The sequence below is a fragment of the Thamnophis elegans genome, chromosome 16 (assembly GCF_009769535.1).
Source record: "Thamnophis elegans isolate rThaEle1 chromosome 16, rThaEle1.pri, whole genome shotgun sequence".
NCBI lineage: Eukaryota > Metazoa > Chordata > Lepidosauria > Squamata > Colubridae > Thamnophis > Thamnophis elegans.
This window is the reverse complement of record NC_045556.1, coordinates 34,592,071-34,611,714: the sequence shown is the minus strand read 5'-3', so window position 1 is coordinate 34,611,714 and position 19,644 is coordinate 34,592,071. Positions and strand designations below refer to the sequence as shown.

At 48.0% G+C, this 19,644-nt stretch overlaps 1 protein-coding gene across 1 annotated transcript in view; it reads left to right on the top strand.

Annotated features, from left to right (window-relative positions):
* Positions 1 to 19,644, top strand: part of LRSAM1 (leucine rich repeat and sterile alpha motif containing 1) — a 37,337-nt gene that overhangs the window by 12,860 nt on the left and 4,833 nt on the right. The window contains 11 exon segments of the mRNA XM_032232367.1: positions 970 to 999; positions 3,496 to 3,618; positions 4,934 to 5,073; positions 6,362 to 6,406; positions 7,969 to 8,039; positions 8,256 to 8,355; positions 9,694 to 9,781; positions 13,082 to 13,156; positions 15,025 to 15,105; positions 17,729 to 17,824; positions 19,365 to 19,463. Coding sequence (XP_032088258.1) covers positions 970 to 999; positions 3,496 to 3,618; positions 4,934 to 5,073; positions 6,362 to 6,406; positions 7,969 to 8,039; positions 8,256 to 8,355; positions 9,694 to 9,781; positions 13,082 to 13,156; positions 15,025 to 15,105; positions 17,729 to 17,824; positions 19,365 to 19,463 — 948 coding nt within the window.

Below are 19,644 nucleotides of genomic sequence, written 5' to 3'. Positions count from 1 at the left end.
ACAAGAATCTCTTTTTAGGATATTTTTTTTCTAAACTCACAGGAACCGGTTTTGTGGACCAACCAGGGCGTTCCCCCTCAGAGTTGATGTAGAACTTCCACATAGTCTACCCCAAAAACCAGTTGCTAGACAGAGACACAAAGTGAAGTAACCCCTTCGCCTGAACTCTGTTCCCAAGAGAACAATGGGAGGAAACGATAAAAGTCATTAGGGTTAATGCCACAGTCAACCAGATGCTTAGACTGGATTTTGGCATTTTTGTCTACCTATTCAGTCCGTCCCAAGAAGCTGGGATAGACAGCTGGAGCCTGTTCCCAGTGTGCGCATGCTCAGCGTTGCCAGACGAAGGAGCTAAAGAACAGGGGTCGACTTGGGAGGAAGGCCACAGGGGGACGATGAATGGCCCCTCCCAGAGGGAATAAAAGAGGAGCGAAAGGGGAGTGATGTTTGCAGGAGACAATCAGTTCGCTTCATTGGTTCGTGACTTTCTGAGATGCCTTGCCAATTTCTGCAGATATGGGCCTGGCAGCTCTCCAAGCCAGATAAAGTCTGTGACCATAAATCCTCCTTTGAAAGACTTTGCTGGATGTGAAGGAGCAGAATTCACAGTCAATTAATAAAAGGTTTTTTTGTCGGGGCAAGGAGATTGCTTCATGCTCTTGGGAAGCCTCGATCAGAACAGGTACCTTCCCAGGATGTAAGTCTGTTCCAAGCTGAGCTTCCTTTTGCAATTGACTCATAGGAAGTTTGTCAATGCCGGTAGTCAATTGCAAAATTATTATTTGTGAAACTTGCATCCCTGCCATCCGTCCCCCAATGGCTCTTGGTGGCTCACAGCAATGAGAAAAGGTTAAAAGCTGAGGTGAATAGCCAGGCCTTCTGAAGAAAAGCAAAATCAGATAATTGTTTGTGCTTCAGCATCTTGTTAAAAATCAATCTTGCTTACTTCTCCTTTCACTTTCATTGCAGAACAGGTTTCTAGACTACGAGAAGCGAAAGGTAAGGATGAGCTCCCTCCCTGCCCCTGGCTGTGGGATTGGCCAACCCTGTTCCATTGGAGTTAAGATAGGATTAAGGACATGACCGCCGTAGAAAATCGGTCTGTTTTTGATTCCTTGAGTTAAAACAGCAGCTCTCTTTTTTTTTTCCTTTTTGTTACCTTCCTTTCTTTCTTCATAGAGCCGAGGTGGCGCAGTGGTTAGGGTGCAGTATTGCAGGCCACTTCAGCTGACTGTTATCTGCAGTTTAGCGGTTCTAATCTCACCGGCTCAAGGTTGACTCAGCTTTCCATCCTTCCGAGGTGGGTGAAATGAGGACCCAGACTGTGGGGGCGATATGCTGACTCTGTAAACCGCTTAGAGAGGGCTGAAAGCCCTATGAAGCGGTATATAAGTCTAACTGCTATTGCTATTGCTATCTTCAGCCAGGAAGTGGTATGATTGTAATAATAGAAAAGTCTCTCCACATCCTAAGATGCAAACTGGGTGGAACGAGATCTTGAGTGTACAAGGTCTCTGTGCAAACAATGGATCTCTGTCTGTCTCTCTCCCTTCCTCCTTCCTTCCCTCTCTCCTTCTCTTTCTCTCCTTCCCTCCCATCTAACTATCTATCCAACCTTGTCCTCCATCTCTGACCATCCATAGTGACTAGTCCATTCATCCATCCAAGTTATCTGTCTGCATCCATCCATCCATGCATCATTTCTAACTGTCCTTCCATGTTCTCTGCGCAGCTATCTAGCTACCCATCCACACTGACCACTGTCTCTTTCCCTCTCTTTCTCTCTCCCTCCCTCCTATCTATCTAACCTTGTCATCTATCTCTGTCTGCCCATCCATAATGTCCGTCCATCCACCCATCCATTTAAGTCATCTGTCCATCTGTCTGCATCCATCCATCATTTCCAACTATCCATCCTTCCATGTCTTCTGTGTAGCTATTTAGCTATCCATCCACATTGTGCCTGTCTGTCTATCTACCTTTATCTCTCTCTCACCTTCCCTTGTCTTGAAAGACTAGGGTTTCCTCCCTTTTTTTCTTCCCCTTTTATTTTGCTTAGGATGACTTCCTGGTTTGAAAGGCCCTGAGTCAAAGGAAAAGAATAGAATAAGGAATAGAATAGGAGTAGGAATAGAATAGAATAGGAGTGGAGTAGAATAGAAGTAGAGTAGAATAGTAGAATAGAATAAGAGTAGAATAAAATAGGAGTAGAGTAGAATAGGAATAGGAGTAAGAATAGAATAGAGTAGAATAGGAGTGGAGTGGAGTAGAATAGAATAGGAATAGGAGTAAGAATAGAATAGAAAAACAATAGAATAGAAGAATAGAATAGAATAGAATTTAGGAATAGAATTTAGAAATAGAATTTAGGAATAGAATTTAGGAATAGAGTAGAATAGTAGAGTAGAATAGAATAGAATAAGGAATAGAATAGGAATAGAATAGAATAGGAGTGGAGTAGAATAGGAGTAGAGTAGAATAGGAATAGGAGTAAGATACAAGTCGGGTGGAGTCTTCTCTTCCAACTGTGGTTTAAGAGAGCAAGGTCCTGAGCGGAATAGCAATAGCACTTAGACTTATATACCGCTTCACAGTGTTTATGAGCCGAAGTGGCGCAGTGGTTAAGTGCAGCACTGCAGGCTACTTCAGCTGACTGCAGTTCTGCAGTTCAGCTGTTCTAATCTCACCGGCTCAAGGTTGACTCAGCCTTCCATCCTTCCCAGGTGGATGAAATGAGGACCCAGATTGTGGGGGCGATATGCTGACTCTGTAAACCGCTTACAGAGGGCTGAAAGCCCTATGAAGCGGTATATAAGTCTAACTGCTATTGCTATTGTTTTCCAGCCCTCTCTAAGCGCTTTACAGAGTCAGCATCTTGCCCACAACAATCTGGGTCCTCATTTGACCCACCTCGGAAGAATGGAAGGCTGAGGGAGGGAGGGAGGGTGGGAGGGAGGAAAGAAGGGAGGGAGGGAGGAAGGAAGAACAATAGACTTATATACCACTTCACAGTGCTTCCCAGCCCTCTCTAAATGCTTTACAGAGTCAGCCTCTTGCCCCCCCCCCCCCCAAACAATCTGGGTCCTCATTTTACCCACCTTGGAGGGATGGAAGGCTGAGTTAACTTTGAGCTGGTCAGGTTTAAACTGCTGGCAGAGGGCAGATAGATGGATGATGTGAGAGAGAGAGGGAGGGAGGGAGGCAGGACACTTAGACATATACTGCTTCACAGTGCTTTTACAGCCCTCTCTAAGTGGTTTACAGAGTCAGCCTCTTGCCCTCCCCCAACAATCTGGGTCCTCATTTTACCCACCACCTGGGAAGGATGGAAGGCTGAGTCAACCTTGAGCCTGGTGAGATTCGAACTGCCAAACTGCAGGCAGCCAGCAGTCAGCAGAAGTACCCTGCAGTACTGCACTCTGACCACTGCGCCACCATGACTCCTACAGCGAGGTGCAGGATATATATCGATAGACGCCTCTGTTTACTTGATAGGAGCAGAAGATGCGGGAGAAGCTGGCATTCGAGCGTGGGCTGGACCTGGAGCAGAGAGAACAAGTCCAACTCATGCACCAAAGTCACATCCAGAAAGGAGAATTTCTCCAAAGCATGAAGGAAGTAAGACGCCTCCATTTCCTCCCTATTCCTACCAGATACCTTCATACCAGACTGTTGTGTTGTAGAAAAGACGGGACACACAAGCCAGCTCTTCAGAGAAGGAATAGTTTATTTGCGCAGGTTCAGAATAAATGGCCTGAACATTGAGTGAAATTCAGGAACTTCCTTATATAGTTTATCACTTTCAGCTAAAGCCATCTGTTAGTTTTGGAAACACTCCTCAAGATTTGCCCTTGAGTTACAGAAAGTATGTCTACAGGATGTCATAATACATGGGTCAGCTAACGGACATGCATAGCTCATATTTTGAGGAACTAACAATATGTGTCTACCAAACAGATTAACAGCCAAGCCAGCAGATGGGCTAAAGTAGATGCTTTAGTTCAGCATACATGGGGCTACCTTTGAAAAGCGTTCGGAGACTTCAGTTAGTCCAGAATGCAGCCGCGTGAGCGATATCGGGTGTACCGAGATATGCCCATGTTACACCTGTCCTCCGCGAGCTGCACTGGCTACCAATTGGTCTCTGGACGCAATTCAAGGTGTTGGTCATTACCTTTAAAGCTCTACCTGGCTTAGGACCAGCGTACCTACGAGACCGCTTACTGCCACATACCTCCCAACGGCCGATAAGATCCCACAGGGTGGGCCTCCTTCGGATGCCGTCAGCCAGTCAGTGCTGGCTGGCAGGTCCCCGGAGGAGAGCCTTCTCTGTGGCTGCTCCCACCCTTTGGAATCAGCTACCCCCAGAGGTCCAGACCTTGCCCACTCTCATGGCCTTCAGGAAGGCTGTTAAAACCTGGCTCTTCCGGCAGGCCTGGGGCTGTTGACCTTATTGAAAGGTCCAGCCCCAACTAGAACAAATGCGTGTTGTGAATTTTAAATTATTTTTATTTTTTTCCATTTTCTTTTTTTCTTTTGCTTTGTAAGCTGCCCAGAGTCCTGCGGGATTGGGCGGCTTATAAATTTAATAAATAATAATAATAATAATAATAATAATAATAATAATAATAATAATAATAATAATATTTCATGTGCAGACTTCCTTCTAACCCGTGTCTAACCGCACGAAGTCCTAAAAGCAAACCTTGCAATTTCTATGTGAACAGTTAAAGCTTAACATCATGAAACCCTAGTTTGGTTCAGGGTTGAGGCCTACTTTGGTTCAGCCTGCCACCGTAGTTGGAATTCAGAGGCGGTACTTCTGTAGACGTGATGGGGAGGAAGCGGGAGAATTTTGCACGGTTCTTTTCCCTCGCCGTGCGGCTTCAAGCGTTGGGCCTCGCGGGATGGCTTCCCCCTCCTCTCATTTCAGGAGCAGATGAAACTGGACGAAGGCCTGTCCCGCCATCAGGAGCGCCTGGGAGCCGAGCGCCTGAAGTTGCTCGAGCAGCTGAAACAGATGGAGCAGGGGGTGGCCGGCAGAATCCAGAAGCTGCTGAAAGCTAATCAAAGGTAGGAGATCCAGTGTTCTCTCTGGGGAATCTGCTGGTTTTTATTTTTTTATTACCAATTCTAACATATTTATGAACAAAGTATTATCCGAGGTTTTTTAATACAATACAATAGCAGAGTTGGAAGGCATGTTTAATAAACTTAAGAAATTGAAGGTAGATATAACCTGTATACGGGAAGTGCATATTAAAAGGGAACATAGGAACTTACTGGAAAACAAAAAAATTAAGGAAATTATATATAGCATTGGCAGATAAATTCAAATTCAAATTTAATGAATTTATATGCCGCCCAATCCCGAAGGACTCCGGGCGGCTTACAGAATAAAACTCTAAAAAAGATAAAAATAAAAAATAAGGAAGAGAAAACAGATTAAAAAGGGAACACATCATGCACTCAAGATAAAAAAAAAAGAGGGATAGCAACCTATATAAAAGAAAAAATAAACTCCAAAGAAGTCTACTCAGATGAAGAAGGCAGAATGCTAATGACTGAATTAGAGACAACAGAAAAACCGATATTATTAATAGTCATATATGCACCAAACCAGAAACAAGAGGAATTTTATAGGAAATTACACAACAAAATAAATGAATTAGAATATGAAAACATTTGCTTAATTGGGGATGATAACGTAATAGTGGATAAAAAAATGGACACTGATTCATTGTTCTAACTGTCAGGAAATTCCTCCTCAGTTCTAGGTTGCTTCTCTCCTTGATTAGTTTCCACCCGGATAGAAGGCCTAATCAGCCTTGAGCCGGTCAGCATCGAACTGTTGACAGCCGGCAGAATTAGCCTGCAATACTGCTTTCTAACCACTCTGCCACCATGGTTCTTATGACCTACAATTCAGACCAGAACTTCTGTGGCTAAGCTATTGTTAAGTGAGCCACTCCCAATTTTACAACCTTTGTGCCATGGATGTTAAGTGAATCCGGTTTCACCGTTGATTTGCTTGTCGGAAGTGTTGATCACCTGACCCTAGAACATGGCAACCCATCATAAATACATTCTGGTTGCAAATGCCCACATTTTGATCAAGTGAACACTGGAAGCCTCAATGGCTGAGTCGTAAGTTATTTTTTTTCTAGTGCTGTCGTCCAGGGCTGTACTCTGATTGGTGGCTAAATGAATTGTGATTAAGTAGACAACTAGCTTGTACAGCCAAGATCCAGACTTACCCCCCTGAAAGACGGGAGATGTCCTCAGTGCTGGAGCTGATCGACGTAAATGCTTTATGGTGACTCTGTTAGTTGACCCTCTATATTTCTTAAATCTTTTTTAGGCAGAAACAGAGTTCCGAGATCTTAAAATCCCTTGAAAATGACCGGTGAGTTTCTTGCTTTACTAGATCGATTGGCGGAAAGGGCTGAGGTCTTTTTAGAGCAGGGCTCACTGTTCTGACCCCCTCCTCCGTCCAGTAACGAAAGCCGAGACAAGCTTAACTAGAATGTACTTTTAATAGCAAGAAGCCAAAATCTCGGTGGCTGAAAGCCAAGCAAACAAACAGATAAAGACCTTGGTAGCAAGTCAGACAAACCTTGGCAGCAATCCAGCCTGCCAAGTTAGTTACGTTCTCTTTAGTCAATGCGTTGACTTCTGCAAGAGGGGCGTGTCACAAGCAGTCTTTTTTATAGTCTGGAGAGGAGCCTAATGACCACCAGCTGAGCGCAATTACCTCCTGTAATTGCGTAATTGTTCCTGACGCCGAGTAGCTCTTCGATGGCGTGCATCCAGGAACAACTCACTGCTGGCTTCTGGATCACTCTCCCTTGTCTCCTCCCCACTGGTCCAAGGCTCAGGTGCCTCCTGGTGGCCAACCAGCCTCTCTGCGCCCTACTCGGAGTCGGAACCCTGTCCAGGGTCCTCCACATCCTTCAGAGCCGACTCATAGGGCTCCTCGCTGTCAGAGTCTGGTGGCAGCTCCAATGGCTCCTGCTGGGCCACAACAGGTCACCAACCTTTCAGACCTCAGGGATCACTAAGTTCATAATTTTAAATCCCGCGGACCACTAATATGATCTGCCTAATGACCGCCTGGGTGGGCATGGCCAATTCAATGCCACTCAGGTCGAGGGGCGCCTTGCCAGCCTCTACTTGCTACTCCTCACCTGCCCACCCAGGCTCCAGCAAGAAGCAGTTGCTGGAGCTAAGCTGCCACCACGAGAAGAAGTTGGCAAAACTGCTCAGTTCAATTGGATCTGACGAGAAGGAGGCTCAGCAGAAGAACCTCCTTGAGGAGCATAGGCTTTCCAAGCAGAGGGAAGACCTGTGGGAGTGCAAGGCCAGGTATCAGCTGCCAGAAGGCAGCTAAGAAAGCAGGGTTGACTTGGGAGTAAAGCCACATCTTGGAGGTGATTGTCCCCTCCAATAGGAAATGAAAGAGGAGTGAACAGGGAGAGGGCTTTTGCAGGAAACGATTTGTTCCTTCGGTCGTTTCAAGAGTGGAAAGTTCTGTTTGTTACTATAAGAGACTCTGTGCCAAGTTTTGCCCTGCCCTGCATTTGGAAACTAGTTATCTGGCAGCTCTCCAAGCGAGATAAGGTTCGTGTGGATAAACATTCCTCTGAAAGACTGTTTGCCAAGCCTTGCGGACTGTGAATGAAAGGAATTCACTGTCATTTACAAAAAAGGGGTTTTTGACAGGACCAAAACTCTGCTTCATGCTTTTTAAGGGTCAAAACACAAAGTTTTCCATGAGACAGAGAGACACCAACACCAGTGGGATTGGAGGGCAGGAGGATCTGAACATTGGGGGGGGCTGGGATTGAGAATTGTAGCCCAACTGAATCTCGCAGTGCGGCGAGGGAGAAAAATGGTGGAGCCCCGAACTCTTGAGAAAAGTTGAGGAGAGCCATTAGACTCCACCCGACTCTCTTGTATCGTTCCTAGGATCCGGATGGAGCAGTTGATGGCCATCACTCAAGAAGAAACGGAACAACTGAGGAGGAAAGAAGTAGCCAGTAAGTACACTGCTACCTTGGTACTCAACTGCTTTGAAACTCATCGAATTTGGTACTCGCATTTCGATGCGAAAACTTGGTCCCGGTACTCATCATTTGTTTAGTACTCAACCAACAAGCTTGTCGTCGTCGTCGACTGCCCTGTGACTCACTACATTATTTCTTACGAGGAAAAAATTGTTTGGTCCTTCTTTTTCCCCAATTTCCCTCTCCCAGCGGCCATGGAACAGATGTTGTCCGAGACCTACAAGAACAAATTACTTCAGGGAGCCTACGAATCTCGCCGGCAGGACCTCGTCAACCAGACGTGCTCTAGGTACTAAAGAAGACATAGATTTGGGAAAGTGGGGGAGGAATATTATTTTCATGGGTGCGTCTGCCCAATAAAAGAGCCTGGGGAAACAGCTGAAGGCATCCATCTCTTTGCAAGAACATGGCAAGTTGGGCGAGCAGAGGAGGAACGATGGGTCCAACCTTACTTAGCATCAGCTTGAACCTGATTCCCTCTAGTTTTAATTTAATTCTCCGTCACAAGACTAGGGAAATCTCCCCCATTAAATCGAACCTTGGCTGGTTCTCCAGAACCTTGTGGAAGTTCTCCAGAACGTTGTGGAAGAAGTTCTCCAAATGTGGAAGAAGTTCTCCAGAACGTTGTGGAAGAAGTTCTCCAGAACGTTGTGGAAGAAGTTCTCCAGAACGTTGTGGAAGAAGTTCTCCAGAACGTTGTGGAAGAAGTTCTCCAGAACGTTGTGGAAGAAGTTCTCCAGAACGTTGTGGAAGAAGTTCTCCAGAACATTGTGGAAGAAGTTCTCCAGAACGTTGTGGAAGAAGTTCTCCAGAACGTTGTGGAAGAAGTTCTCCAGAACGTTGTGGAAGAAGTTCTCCAAATGTGGAAGAAGTTCTCCAGAACATTGTGGAAGAAGTTCTCCAGAACGTTGTGGAAGAAGTTCTCCAGAACGTTGTGGAAGAAGTTCTCCAGAACGTTGTGGAAGTTCTCCAGAACGTTGTGGAAGAAGTTCTCCAGAACATTGTGGAAGTTCTCCAGAACGTTGTGGAAGAAGTTCTCCAGAACATTGTGGAAGAAGTTCTCCAGAACATTGTGGAAGAAGTTCTCCAGAACATTGTGGAAGAAGTTCTCCAGAACATTGTGGAAGTTCTCCAGAACGTTGTGTGACCTGCTAGGTCAAGAGGTTGAGGACTTCCAGAAAAAGAGATGAAAGCTCTTCATAGAAGTCTGCTGTCTCATGTTGTCCAGCTGATGAAGCATCTCAGCAATATGCTCCTACTCCTTGTGGGAGTAGAAGCCCAACTTTATCAGGTTCTGATGCCAGACCAGAAAGAGAACCTTGTGCTGGTGTCGCTGGATATCATCCTGTGGCCCGCTCTGATCACCCCAAAATACTTAAAAGAATTTGAAGGCGCTGTAAGTGATAGCGTTGGCATACGTTAACCCATACATCCAAGTTTATAGGCCGTACTTGCTGGGTTCTCCTAAGACTTGAGGCTCAATGCATGAGAATCACACAATATCTTATTGAAATGGGCCTCCATGGTCTACAGATCAATGTCCCTGCTGTGGCATCTCATGGGTTAAAAGTCTGTGCCCCTTTCCCCAACGTGCAACTAGAGTCATCCAAGAACTCTTCTCTTGCAGCCTTGCCAAGATGGATGAGAAGTTCCAGCAGATCCTGGCTTGGCAGCAGCTGGACCAAAACAAAGCCATCAGCCAGATCCTGCAGGAGGTATTATGGAAGGGTGGGGGTGGAAGGGCATTTGACCATGGGAGAAGGAAGTAATCAGCTCTTTGACCAGGAGAACAGACAAACGTTGGAAGCCACCGTATTCATTGATGAACCAAGTGTTGATTGCTTTAGATCCAGTTCACCTGCCTAAGAGATAGACCGATGGATGTTCTTGAGATGCATAGGACTACAATTCCTATCAACACAGCCGGTGGACAGAGATGATAGGGACTGTTGTCAAAAGTCTAGAAAGCTAGAAGATTTCTCTAGTGCAGTGGTCACCAACTGGGGGTCCATGGATCACTTGTGGTTCTCGAGAAAAATTTGGTGGTCCGCAGAAAATTTATTTGCCTTTTTTATATGGCACTAAATCTGGGGTCCTCAAACTATGGCCTCTGGGACAGATATGTACAATGAACGCTTGTGTTGCTGCAGAGAGTCTCCCCCTTCGGGGTCTTTTTGTGCGGGTCGGAGGGGGGCAGAAATTTTAACTTGGGGTCTGATTTGGCCTCCCAGTGGGGGGCTTTGGGCGAAGGCTGGAGGGAAGAGGCACTGGTGGTGAAGAGCCAGAGGGCCTCGTTCCAGTGGGACTGCATCACGGCCTGGAACTGGCTGACCATCTCAGCCCACTGAGCCTCCAGGCACCGGAACCTGGCCTTGCACTCCCGCAGGTCTTCCCTCTGCTTGGAAAGCCCATGCTCCTAGTCCTCAGTAAGGTGCTTCCACTGAGCCTCCTTCTCGGTCAGATCCAATTTGAACTGAGCTCTTTTGCCAACTCTTTCTCCTGGTGGCTGCTCAGCTCCAGCAACTGCTTCCTGTCGGGGCTCTAAGAAGCTCGGGCGGGCAGGCGAGGAGTGGCTGGGAAGGGAGGGGTGACTAGAGGCTGGCAAGGTGCCCCTCGACGTGAGTGACCTCAAGTTGGCCATGCCCACCCAGTCACATGACCACCTGGCCACGCCCACCCAGCCAGTCATTAGGCAGATCATATTAGTGGTCTGCGGGATATAAAATTATGAATTTAGTGGTGCTTGAGGTCCGAAAGGTTGAGGACCTCAGCTCTAGTGGACTGCACAGTGGTGGGATTCAGCCAGTTCGCACCAGTCCGGGAAAACCGGTTGTTAACTTTTTGAGTGGTTTGGTGAACTGGTTGTCGGAAGAAATCATTAGGGCAGAGGACCAGTTGTTAAGTTATTTGAATCCCACCACTGGGACTGCACCATCCATCGTGAGCGTAAAGTTAGATGCTCTTCAGACGTTCCCAGTGAAGCGTAAGAGATCTTTAAGAGATCTTAACGGGAATTTATTTGAACCGCACCTCGATTGAAGCTACGCATTAAGAGCCAGGACTAAGCAAACTAGGTTTGGAGTGGGCTTGTCCTGTAACCATAGCTTTGAATCCAGCATCAAATGTAGAGAGATCCAAAGAGATTATATTAGATCCGCTTAAAAGCGGTTCAGAAACATTTTTGCAAAGGCTCAAAGTTTAGAGATGTGGCTCCTCGTCCTGTTGTTTGTCTCCCCCCCCAAAAAAAATACTGAAAAACAATTTATTTCTGACACATTTGCGCCCCCCCCCCCTGCCCCCGTGCCTTGTTCTAAGGATTCCCACCTGGTTTGGCCTTTCTTGGAAACTCGATCCCGGACCTTGGTCTCATCCCACAAAGCAATTGTTCTGCTCTTGTGGTTTCACAAACAACACTCCAAGTCTCTGGAGGGTGTTGTCACATTAACTGTCCTTTCTGGGGATTGAGGTGGAGTTCACACAGTTGTGTTCTTTGGGCAAAGGTCTTGGCTTTGGGAGTATTCTGATAGAGGGGCCCTGACTTTTCTTTTAATCTGTGCAATTGCAGTCCTTTAAATTCCATAACAAAAAATGTAGCTTTTCCATAATTATCTCTCTACCTCCATTTATTTATCCATCCCCCAACTCACCTAATCTATATTATCTACCTAGCTATCTACCTAATCTCTCTCTCATCAATCTCTCATCTACTATATCTCATCTATCTCATCTATCATCTATCATGTCTCTCTCATCTATCTCTCATCTATCTCTCATCTACTATCATCTATATCTCATCTATCTATCCATTCATTTATCCATGCATCCTTTCATCTATCATGTCTATCATCTATCATCTCTCTCTCGTCTATCATCTACTATCTATCTATCTATCTATCTATCTATCTATCTATCTATCTATCTATCTATCTATCCCATCTATCTCACCTATCATATCTCTCTCTCTCTCTCTCTCTCTCTCTCTCTCTCTCTCTCATCTATCTCTCATCTACTATCATCTATATCTCATCTATCCATTTATCTATCCATCCATCCTTTCATCTATGTTGTCTATCATCTATCATCTCTCTCTCTCTCTCTCGTCTATCATCTTCTATCTATCTATCTATCTATCTATCTATCTATCTATCTATCTATCTATCTATCTATCCCATCTATCTCATCTATCATCTCTCTCTTTCTCTCTCTCATCTCTCTCTCATCTACTATCATCTATATCTCATCTATCTATTTTCTCTATCATCTATCATGTCTCTCATCTACTATCATCTATATCTTTCTTTCTTTCTATATCTACCTACCTACCTACCTATCTATCTATCCATTCATCCAGCCATCCTTCCATCATGTCTATCATCTATCATCTCTCTCTCTCTCTCTCTCTCTCTCTCTCTCTCTCTCGTCTATCATCATCTGTCTGTCTGTCTGTCTAGCTAGCTAGCTAGTTAGCTAGCTATCTCTTTCTATCTCTATCTCTCTTTATCTATCCATCCCCCCACCCACCTAATCTATATTATCTGTCTACCTATCTACCCACCTATCTACCTAGTCTATATTTATTATCTGTCTGCCTGTCATCCATTTTGCAGATGGGTGGGATAGAGATACCAAAGTCAAGTCAATCCTACCTTTCTATTTTAAAAAGTGTCAGGTACCAGAGATTTTTTTTTTAAAAAAGACCCTTCTTTGTCTGTGAAACCCATGGAGTTGTAAACCGCCTTGCAAATACAGCCCTCGATTCAACAGACTTCTCTGTTGATGCAGAATTGTCACAACAGGGAGGAAGGACGCCGTCGCTTAACGGGTCGATCATCCTCGCTTGCTGAGAATTCCAGTTTTGTGGGAATGTTTCTGACTTCAAGGTGGAGAAAAAGACTATTCGGAGGGAGGGAAGAGAGACCGTTAGGAGGGAGGGCTCTAACGCTGAGATGGGTAGAGCGATGGTCTCGGGGAGTTTTAAGGCCGCTTCAGGTGCTCACTCGATCCCCATCTTTTAGAGCGAGATGCAGAAGGCAGCTTTTGAAGCCCTCCAGGTGAAGCGAGACCGCATGCACTGCCAGATCAGAAATCAGGTGAGCGCAAAATTGAATCCTCTGGGGAGAGATGCAGGGGACAGGGGGGAGGCAGCAGCATCCATCATCATCCCTTCCCAAACAAGCAGGCTTTCCATTCTCCTTCAATCCCGCCTTGGGTACCAACCCTGGTGAGACGTTCGTGGCTGGGACGCATCGTGTTCTTCTGGCCCAGTTTAGCACGCCTCCCCTCTGGGGATGGCGCTCACCCTCACGGCAATCCATCCAAAACTTCATCTCCATTGGTTCTGTTTTCATGTCTTCGCCGTCGTTTTGTTTCCGTTGCTTCGTCCCCAAGTCCATTTTGGTCAACTACGACGCGCACCGCTTTTATCAACGCAGAAATCCCCGCCGGAAGGGGAAACGGTTGCCCAGAGGCTGTCGGAGGGTAGAGTTTGCAATTTCTCCAACCCCGTTTCCCGCCACCACTACCCCCGACTCCACCTTTTTTTAACCCTTTGTCTCTAGTGGGTTATCCAGGCCTTGAGTTTACTAACAGGTGATGGTCAAGGGCATTGGTGGGCTTTTCCTCTCCTCTGGTGGCTTCACTGCTGCAAGCTCTCACTCATGCAGAACCATCTTAGTATAGTAGAGTGTTCTGACCCCCCTCGTTCCACACCAAAGCACACTCCGAGCCAGAGATAAATTACAGCATTTAATTAACAGACAGACAGGTCCTTGGCAGCAACCCAGCACAGACAAGCTTGGGCAGCAATAAACACAGATAAAGGTTGGCAGCAATCCAGCCTGCCAAGCTCATACAAAGTTCTCCGACATTCGATTCTGTGTTGACTTCTGCAAAGAGGGGCATGTGCACAAGTAGCCTTTTTATAGTCTGGAGAGGAGCCTAATGACCACCAGCTGAGTGCAATCACCTCCTGTAATTGCGTAATTGTTCCTGAGCCTAGTAGCTCTTCGATGGTGTGCATCCAGGAACAACTCACTACTGGCTTCCGGCTCACTCTCCCTTGTCTCCTCCCCACTGGTCCAAGGCTTAGGTGCCTCCTGGTGGCCAAACAGCCTCTCTGCACCCTGCTCGGAGTCGGAACCCTGTCCAGGGTCCTCCACATCCTCCAGAGCCGACTCTTAGGGCCCCTCACTGTCGGAGTCTGGTGGCAGCTCCAACGGCACCTGCTGAGCCACAACAGTATAGTATATAGTCCTTATTGTCATTGTACAAAAGAAATTCAACAAAATTGGTTTTAGCCTCACTGGGGCAAAATTATAGCGGAAACTTTTGAGTCCCCCCCCCCCTGGGGCAAAAAAGGCCAAGGAAGCTTCGGAGCTTTTGACTGTCACATTTTCCAAAATCAAGCTGGATGCCCAGGGCTTTTAGCTTCCATTCATTGAGTCCAAAGTAGTCCAGATGCTTGAGGATTTGTGTAGAGTCCTTCACTGGCATATAGACAAGGAATATATATTTTTAAAAACGCCACAGTATTCTGCCTAGGGCAAGAGGGTAGGTGGAGCGTTGTGGCCCACCAGCAGAGCTGGCAGCAGATTCTGACAGTGAGGAGGGTTGGGGAGGAACCTGGGCCAGTCCTGGAGTCTGGGGAAGGCTCTGAGGAGGGCTCTGTGTCGGAGGCAGAGAGGGGGCCAGGGCCGTCTGACAGTTATCAGCTGCCTTCGGAGTCAGACATCGGTGAGGCAAAAGAACAGCTGGAGCCTGTTCCCATTCCCCGTCCGGTGTTGCGAGGAAGTCCCGAGTAGTTACATGCCCTGCATCTGTTTGGCTGAAGGAGGAGTCGCCCCGCCCTCTAGTACTTTGTGAGGCCTCCAAAAAGGCCGTTGCGTTTAGGAGGGGGGAGGAAACACACACACACACACACACACAACCTCCCGCTTGCCTTGTTTCATCTTCTCCCTAGATTAAGTTAATAGAGAGAGAGTTACTACAGCTCACCCACTTGGAGTTAAAGAGGCAGCAGCTGGACACAGAGGCTCTGCAGGTATGTCACCCCCACCCACCCCAATTCCGCACCCCCCTTTTCAGAAGCATCCCCCCCTCCTGCTTGGCTCCCTCTTCCTCCTCCTCCTCCGTCTGACCTCTGGTTTAGCAATTTGTACAAGGCCCAGTGGAAGAATTTTCCAGGTTTATCCAAGGAGCCGAGGTGGCGCAGTGGTTAAATGCAGCACTGCAGGCTACTTCAGCTGACTGCAGTTCTGCAGTTCGGCTGTTCAAATCTCACCGGCTCAGGGTTGACTCAGCCTTCCATCCTTCCGAGGTGGGTAAAATGAGGACCCGGATTGTTGGGGGCAATATGCTGACTCTGTAAACCGCTTAGAGAGGGCTGAAAGCCCTATGAAGTGGTATATAAGTCTAACTGCTATTGCTAACTGCTATTGCTATTCCCGTCTCCTCCTTTCGCTCGGCAGCCTCTCCTGCAAACGCCTCCAAGGTTCTGACATACGCCGGGGTAGAGCGGGTGGGCAGGAGGGCCTTGTCGAGCCAGGCTGGGATGCCAAGTCATTTATCTTGTGGGCGGCAGGAAGGTGGTAGAAGGGGTACAGGCAGTCCTGGATTTACCACCACAACGGCAGCCCAAATTTCTGTGGCTAAGCAGAGACGATTCAGCGAGCTTTGCCCCACTCTACGGGCTTTCTTCCCCGGTTGTTAAGTGAATCACTACAGTCGCTAAGCTTGGACATTGAGTCTTCCTTGATTACCCATATCAAAGGGGCAAAGTTCCAGAAACAAATCATCAAAGTCGATAGAAGCAATTCAAAACGAAAATTTTTAATCAAATACAATTTAAGCTAGGAACGCGGTCGTTAAGCGAATCTGGCTTCCCCCCACCCCTTCCCCTTGACATCGCTGGTCAGAAGGCCACAAAAAAAGAGAGATTGCACGATCCCGAGCGTCATAAACAGGGACCTGGATTTTGATCGCGTGAACTACCCGGGGATGCCGCTGCGATCGTTAAGGGTGAAAGTCACTTTTCCCACTGCTGTTGCAACGTCACGAACGGTGGTAAATCGAGGACTACCTGTAGAAGCTGGCTGAGCATTTCATATATATATAGTTTTTGACTTATCATTTCTTTCTGGCTAGATTTGCTTCGATGTGCTTATTCCACCCACTCACCCACCCGGCCTTTTACCCACCAATCTCCATTCCAGCTGGCCCATTTCATCTCTCCCGCTGCATGAATTCTAGACGGGCAACAAAACCAGGGTGGCATTCGTTCTTTTCCAAAATAGCCGTTTTATTTGTTTATTTGGGGTTGGGGTTTGTTTCTTGTTGTTTTTTTACCAAAAGGATCCGTGCACTTTGGGCGCTATCTAACAAAATGAAATTCAATGGCAAATAAAAATCAGGTTCTACGTTTAGGCAAGAATATAGGCTGGTCCTCGGGACGGAAGAATCACTGCCGCTAATGGAGCCCCTCCCTAGCTCTGGGGATAAAAGACGAGGCAGAGATGTAAAGGTGTGGCAGAGGAGAGGAGAGCAGTGGAAATCTATGGGCTGGTCCTTGGGATGGAAGAGCTACCGCTGCTAGCAAAGCCCCACCCTAGCTCTGGGGATAAAAGGCAGGAAGTGGAGATGAATAGATGTGGCAGAGGAGAGGAGAGCAGTGGAAATCTATGGGCCGGTCCTTGGGATGGAAGAGCCCCTGCTGCTAGCAAAGCCCCACTCTAGCTCTGAGAATAAAAGGCAGGAAGTGGAGATAAATAGATGTGGCAGAGGAGAGGAGAGCAGTGGAAATCTATGGGCTGGTCCTTGGGACGGAAGAGCCACTGCTGCTAGCGAAACCCCACCCTAGCTCTGGGGATAAAAGACAGAGATGTATAGGTGTGGCAGAGGAGAGGAGAGCAGTGGAAATCTATGGGCCAGTTCTTGGGACGGAAGAGCCACTGCTACTAATGGAGCCCCACCTTAGCTGTGGGGATAAAAGACAGGGGGCAGAGATGTATAGGTGTGGCAGAGGAGAGGAGAGCAATGGAAAGCTATGGGCCAGTTCTTGGGACGGAAGAGTTACCGCTGCTAGCGAAGCCCCACCCTAGCTCTGGGGATAAAAGGCAAGAAGTGGAGATAAATAGATGTGGCAGAGGAGAGGAGAGCAGTGGAAATCTATGGGCTGGTCCTTGGGATGGAAGAGCCACTGCTGCTAGCAAAGCCCCACCCTAGCTCTGGGGATAAAAGACAGAGGGCAGAGATGTATAGGTGTGGCAGAGGAGAGGAGAGCAGTGGAAATCTATGGGCTGGTCCTTGGGACTGAAGAGCTACTGCTGCTAGCGAAGCCCCACTCTAACTCTGGGGATAAAAGGCAGGAAGTGGAGATGAATAGATGTGGCAGAGGAGAGGAGAGCAGTGGAAATCTATGGGCTGGTCCTTGGAGTGGAGACAACTATTCATCTCCCGGTTGGTTGGACTTGTTAGCCCAAGGAGAGAGAGAAACTTTTTGCCGGGGCTGCTGGCAGTCCTAATAAAGGAATCTTTTGAGTTCACTCCAGAGTTGGTCGTGTTTGGGGAACCGGGTCAGAAAAGAGAGACTCCAGCCAGTGGCATTCTAGGCTGGTCGGGGAAGGAAGCTCGGTCTCCTTCTTAAACACACGCATGATGTGTTGCAGGAAGCAATCGGAGAGCAACGGCAAACGCTGACTAACCTGTTGCAGCAGCTGCTGAAGGAGAAAAAGGAGCGAGAAGAAGAGCTGAAAGCCATCCTGGTAAAGACTCTGGGGGCAGCCGGAAGCTGCGGGACCTCTTGATCTATGCATAGACATGCGTGGTGGGACGCGGGGGCTCAGTGGCTGAGACGCTGAGCTTGTCGATCAGAAAGGTCGTCAGCTCGGCGGTTTGAATCCCTAGCACCGCGTAACGGAGTGAGCTCCCGTGACTTGTCCCAGCTTCTGCCAACCTAGCAGAGTTGTCTCCTCCTCCTTCCTTCCTCCTTCTCCTCCTCTCCCTGTTCTTCTTCCTCCTCCTCCCACTCCTTCCCTTCTTTTTCTTCTCCTCTCCCTCTTCCTCTTCTTCTTCCTCTCCTCCTCTCCCTCTTCTTCCTCCTCCCCACTCCTCCTCTCCCTCTTCTTCCTCCTCCCCACTCTTCTTTCTCTTCTTCCTCTCCTCCTCCTCTTCTCCTCCTTCTTCCTCCTCTTCTTCCTCCTCCCACTCCTTCCTCTTTCCCTCCTCCGCCTCCTCTCCCTCTTCTTCCTCTTCCTCCTCCTCTTCCTCTCCCTCTTCTTCCTCCTCCCCACTCCTCCTCTCCCTCTTCTTCCTCTTCTTCCTCCTCCTCCTCTCCTCCTCTTCTTCCTCCCCTTCCTCCTCCTTCCTCCTCCCCCTCCCCCTCCTTCTTCCTCTTTCCCTCCTCGAGCCCTCTTCTTCTCTCCGTCCTCCCTTCCCCCTCCTCCTCTCCCTCTTCTTCCTCCTCCTCCTCCCACTCCTTCCCTTCTTTTTCTTCTCCTCTCCCTCTTCTTTCTCTTCTTCTTCCTCTCCTCTCCCTCTTCTTCCTCCTCCCCACTCCTCTTCTTCCTATTCTTCCTCTCCTCCTCCTCTTCTCCACCTCCCCTCCTCCTCCTTCTTCCTCTTTCCCTCCTCCTCTTCTCCCTTCCTTCCTCCTCTTCTTCCTCTCTTCTCCTCCTCCTCTCCCTCTTCTTCCTCCCCCTCCTCCTCCTCCTTCCTCCTCCCCCTCCTCCTTCTTCCTCTTTCCCTCCTCCTCTTCTCCCTCTTCTTCCTCCTCTTCTTCCTCCTCTTCTTCCTCCTCTTCCTCTCCCTCTTCTTCCTCCTCCCCACTCCTCCTCCTCTCCCTCTTCTTCCTCCTCCTTCCTCTTCTTCCTCTTCCTCCCTTCCCCCTCCTCCTCCCCCTCTTCTTCCTCCTCCCCCTCTTCTTCCTCCTCCTCCCCCTCTTCTTCCTCCTTCTCCCCCTCTCCCTCTTCTTCTTCTGCTTCTCCTTCTCCTCCTCCTTCCTCTTCCCTCCTGGCACTGATGTCGTTACCTAGTTTGGGTAGCGAAACATCTGCAAGAAAACCACCAAGCTCAGAGAGCACCCAGGACCTCTGGAGAACTTCTGGAGCTGCTAGGGGGTTCAAGTGTACCACGATAGATGACCCAAAGACTGCCCATTGTTTAGGGGCACGTTCAACCTCCTGGCACAGCTTAGAACAGTTCCCCCCACCCCCATTTCCACATCTGCCAGGTTCTCAGGGCTGATCGCTTAAGGCTCCATCATCTCTTTGTCTCCTTTCTTTCTCTCCCCCCCCCCCACTCCAGAAAGAACTGGAGGCCAAGAGCGAGACGAAGCAGGAGAACTACTGGCTGATCCAGTACCAACGGCTGCTAAACCAGAAACCTCTCTCCCTCCGCTTGCAGGTGATTGGCCAAGAGGCAGAGAAAAACCTCGTTTGTTTTCCCCCTCGTTCTTCCATCGTTCCGTTTCTTGGACAACCTCCTTGGTGTCCTGGGCGCTGGCCTGCCTTGCCTCAAGTTTCCCCCAACGGAGCAGGCCAGGTGCTTGATTCCTTCTGTCAGGCCTGCATTTATATTCCTTTTA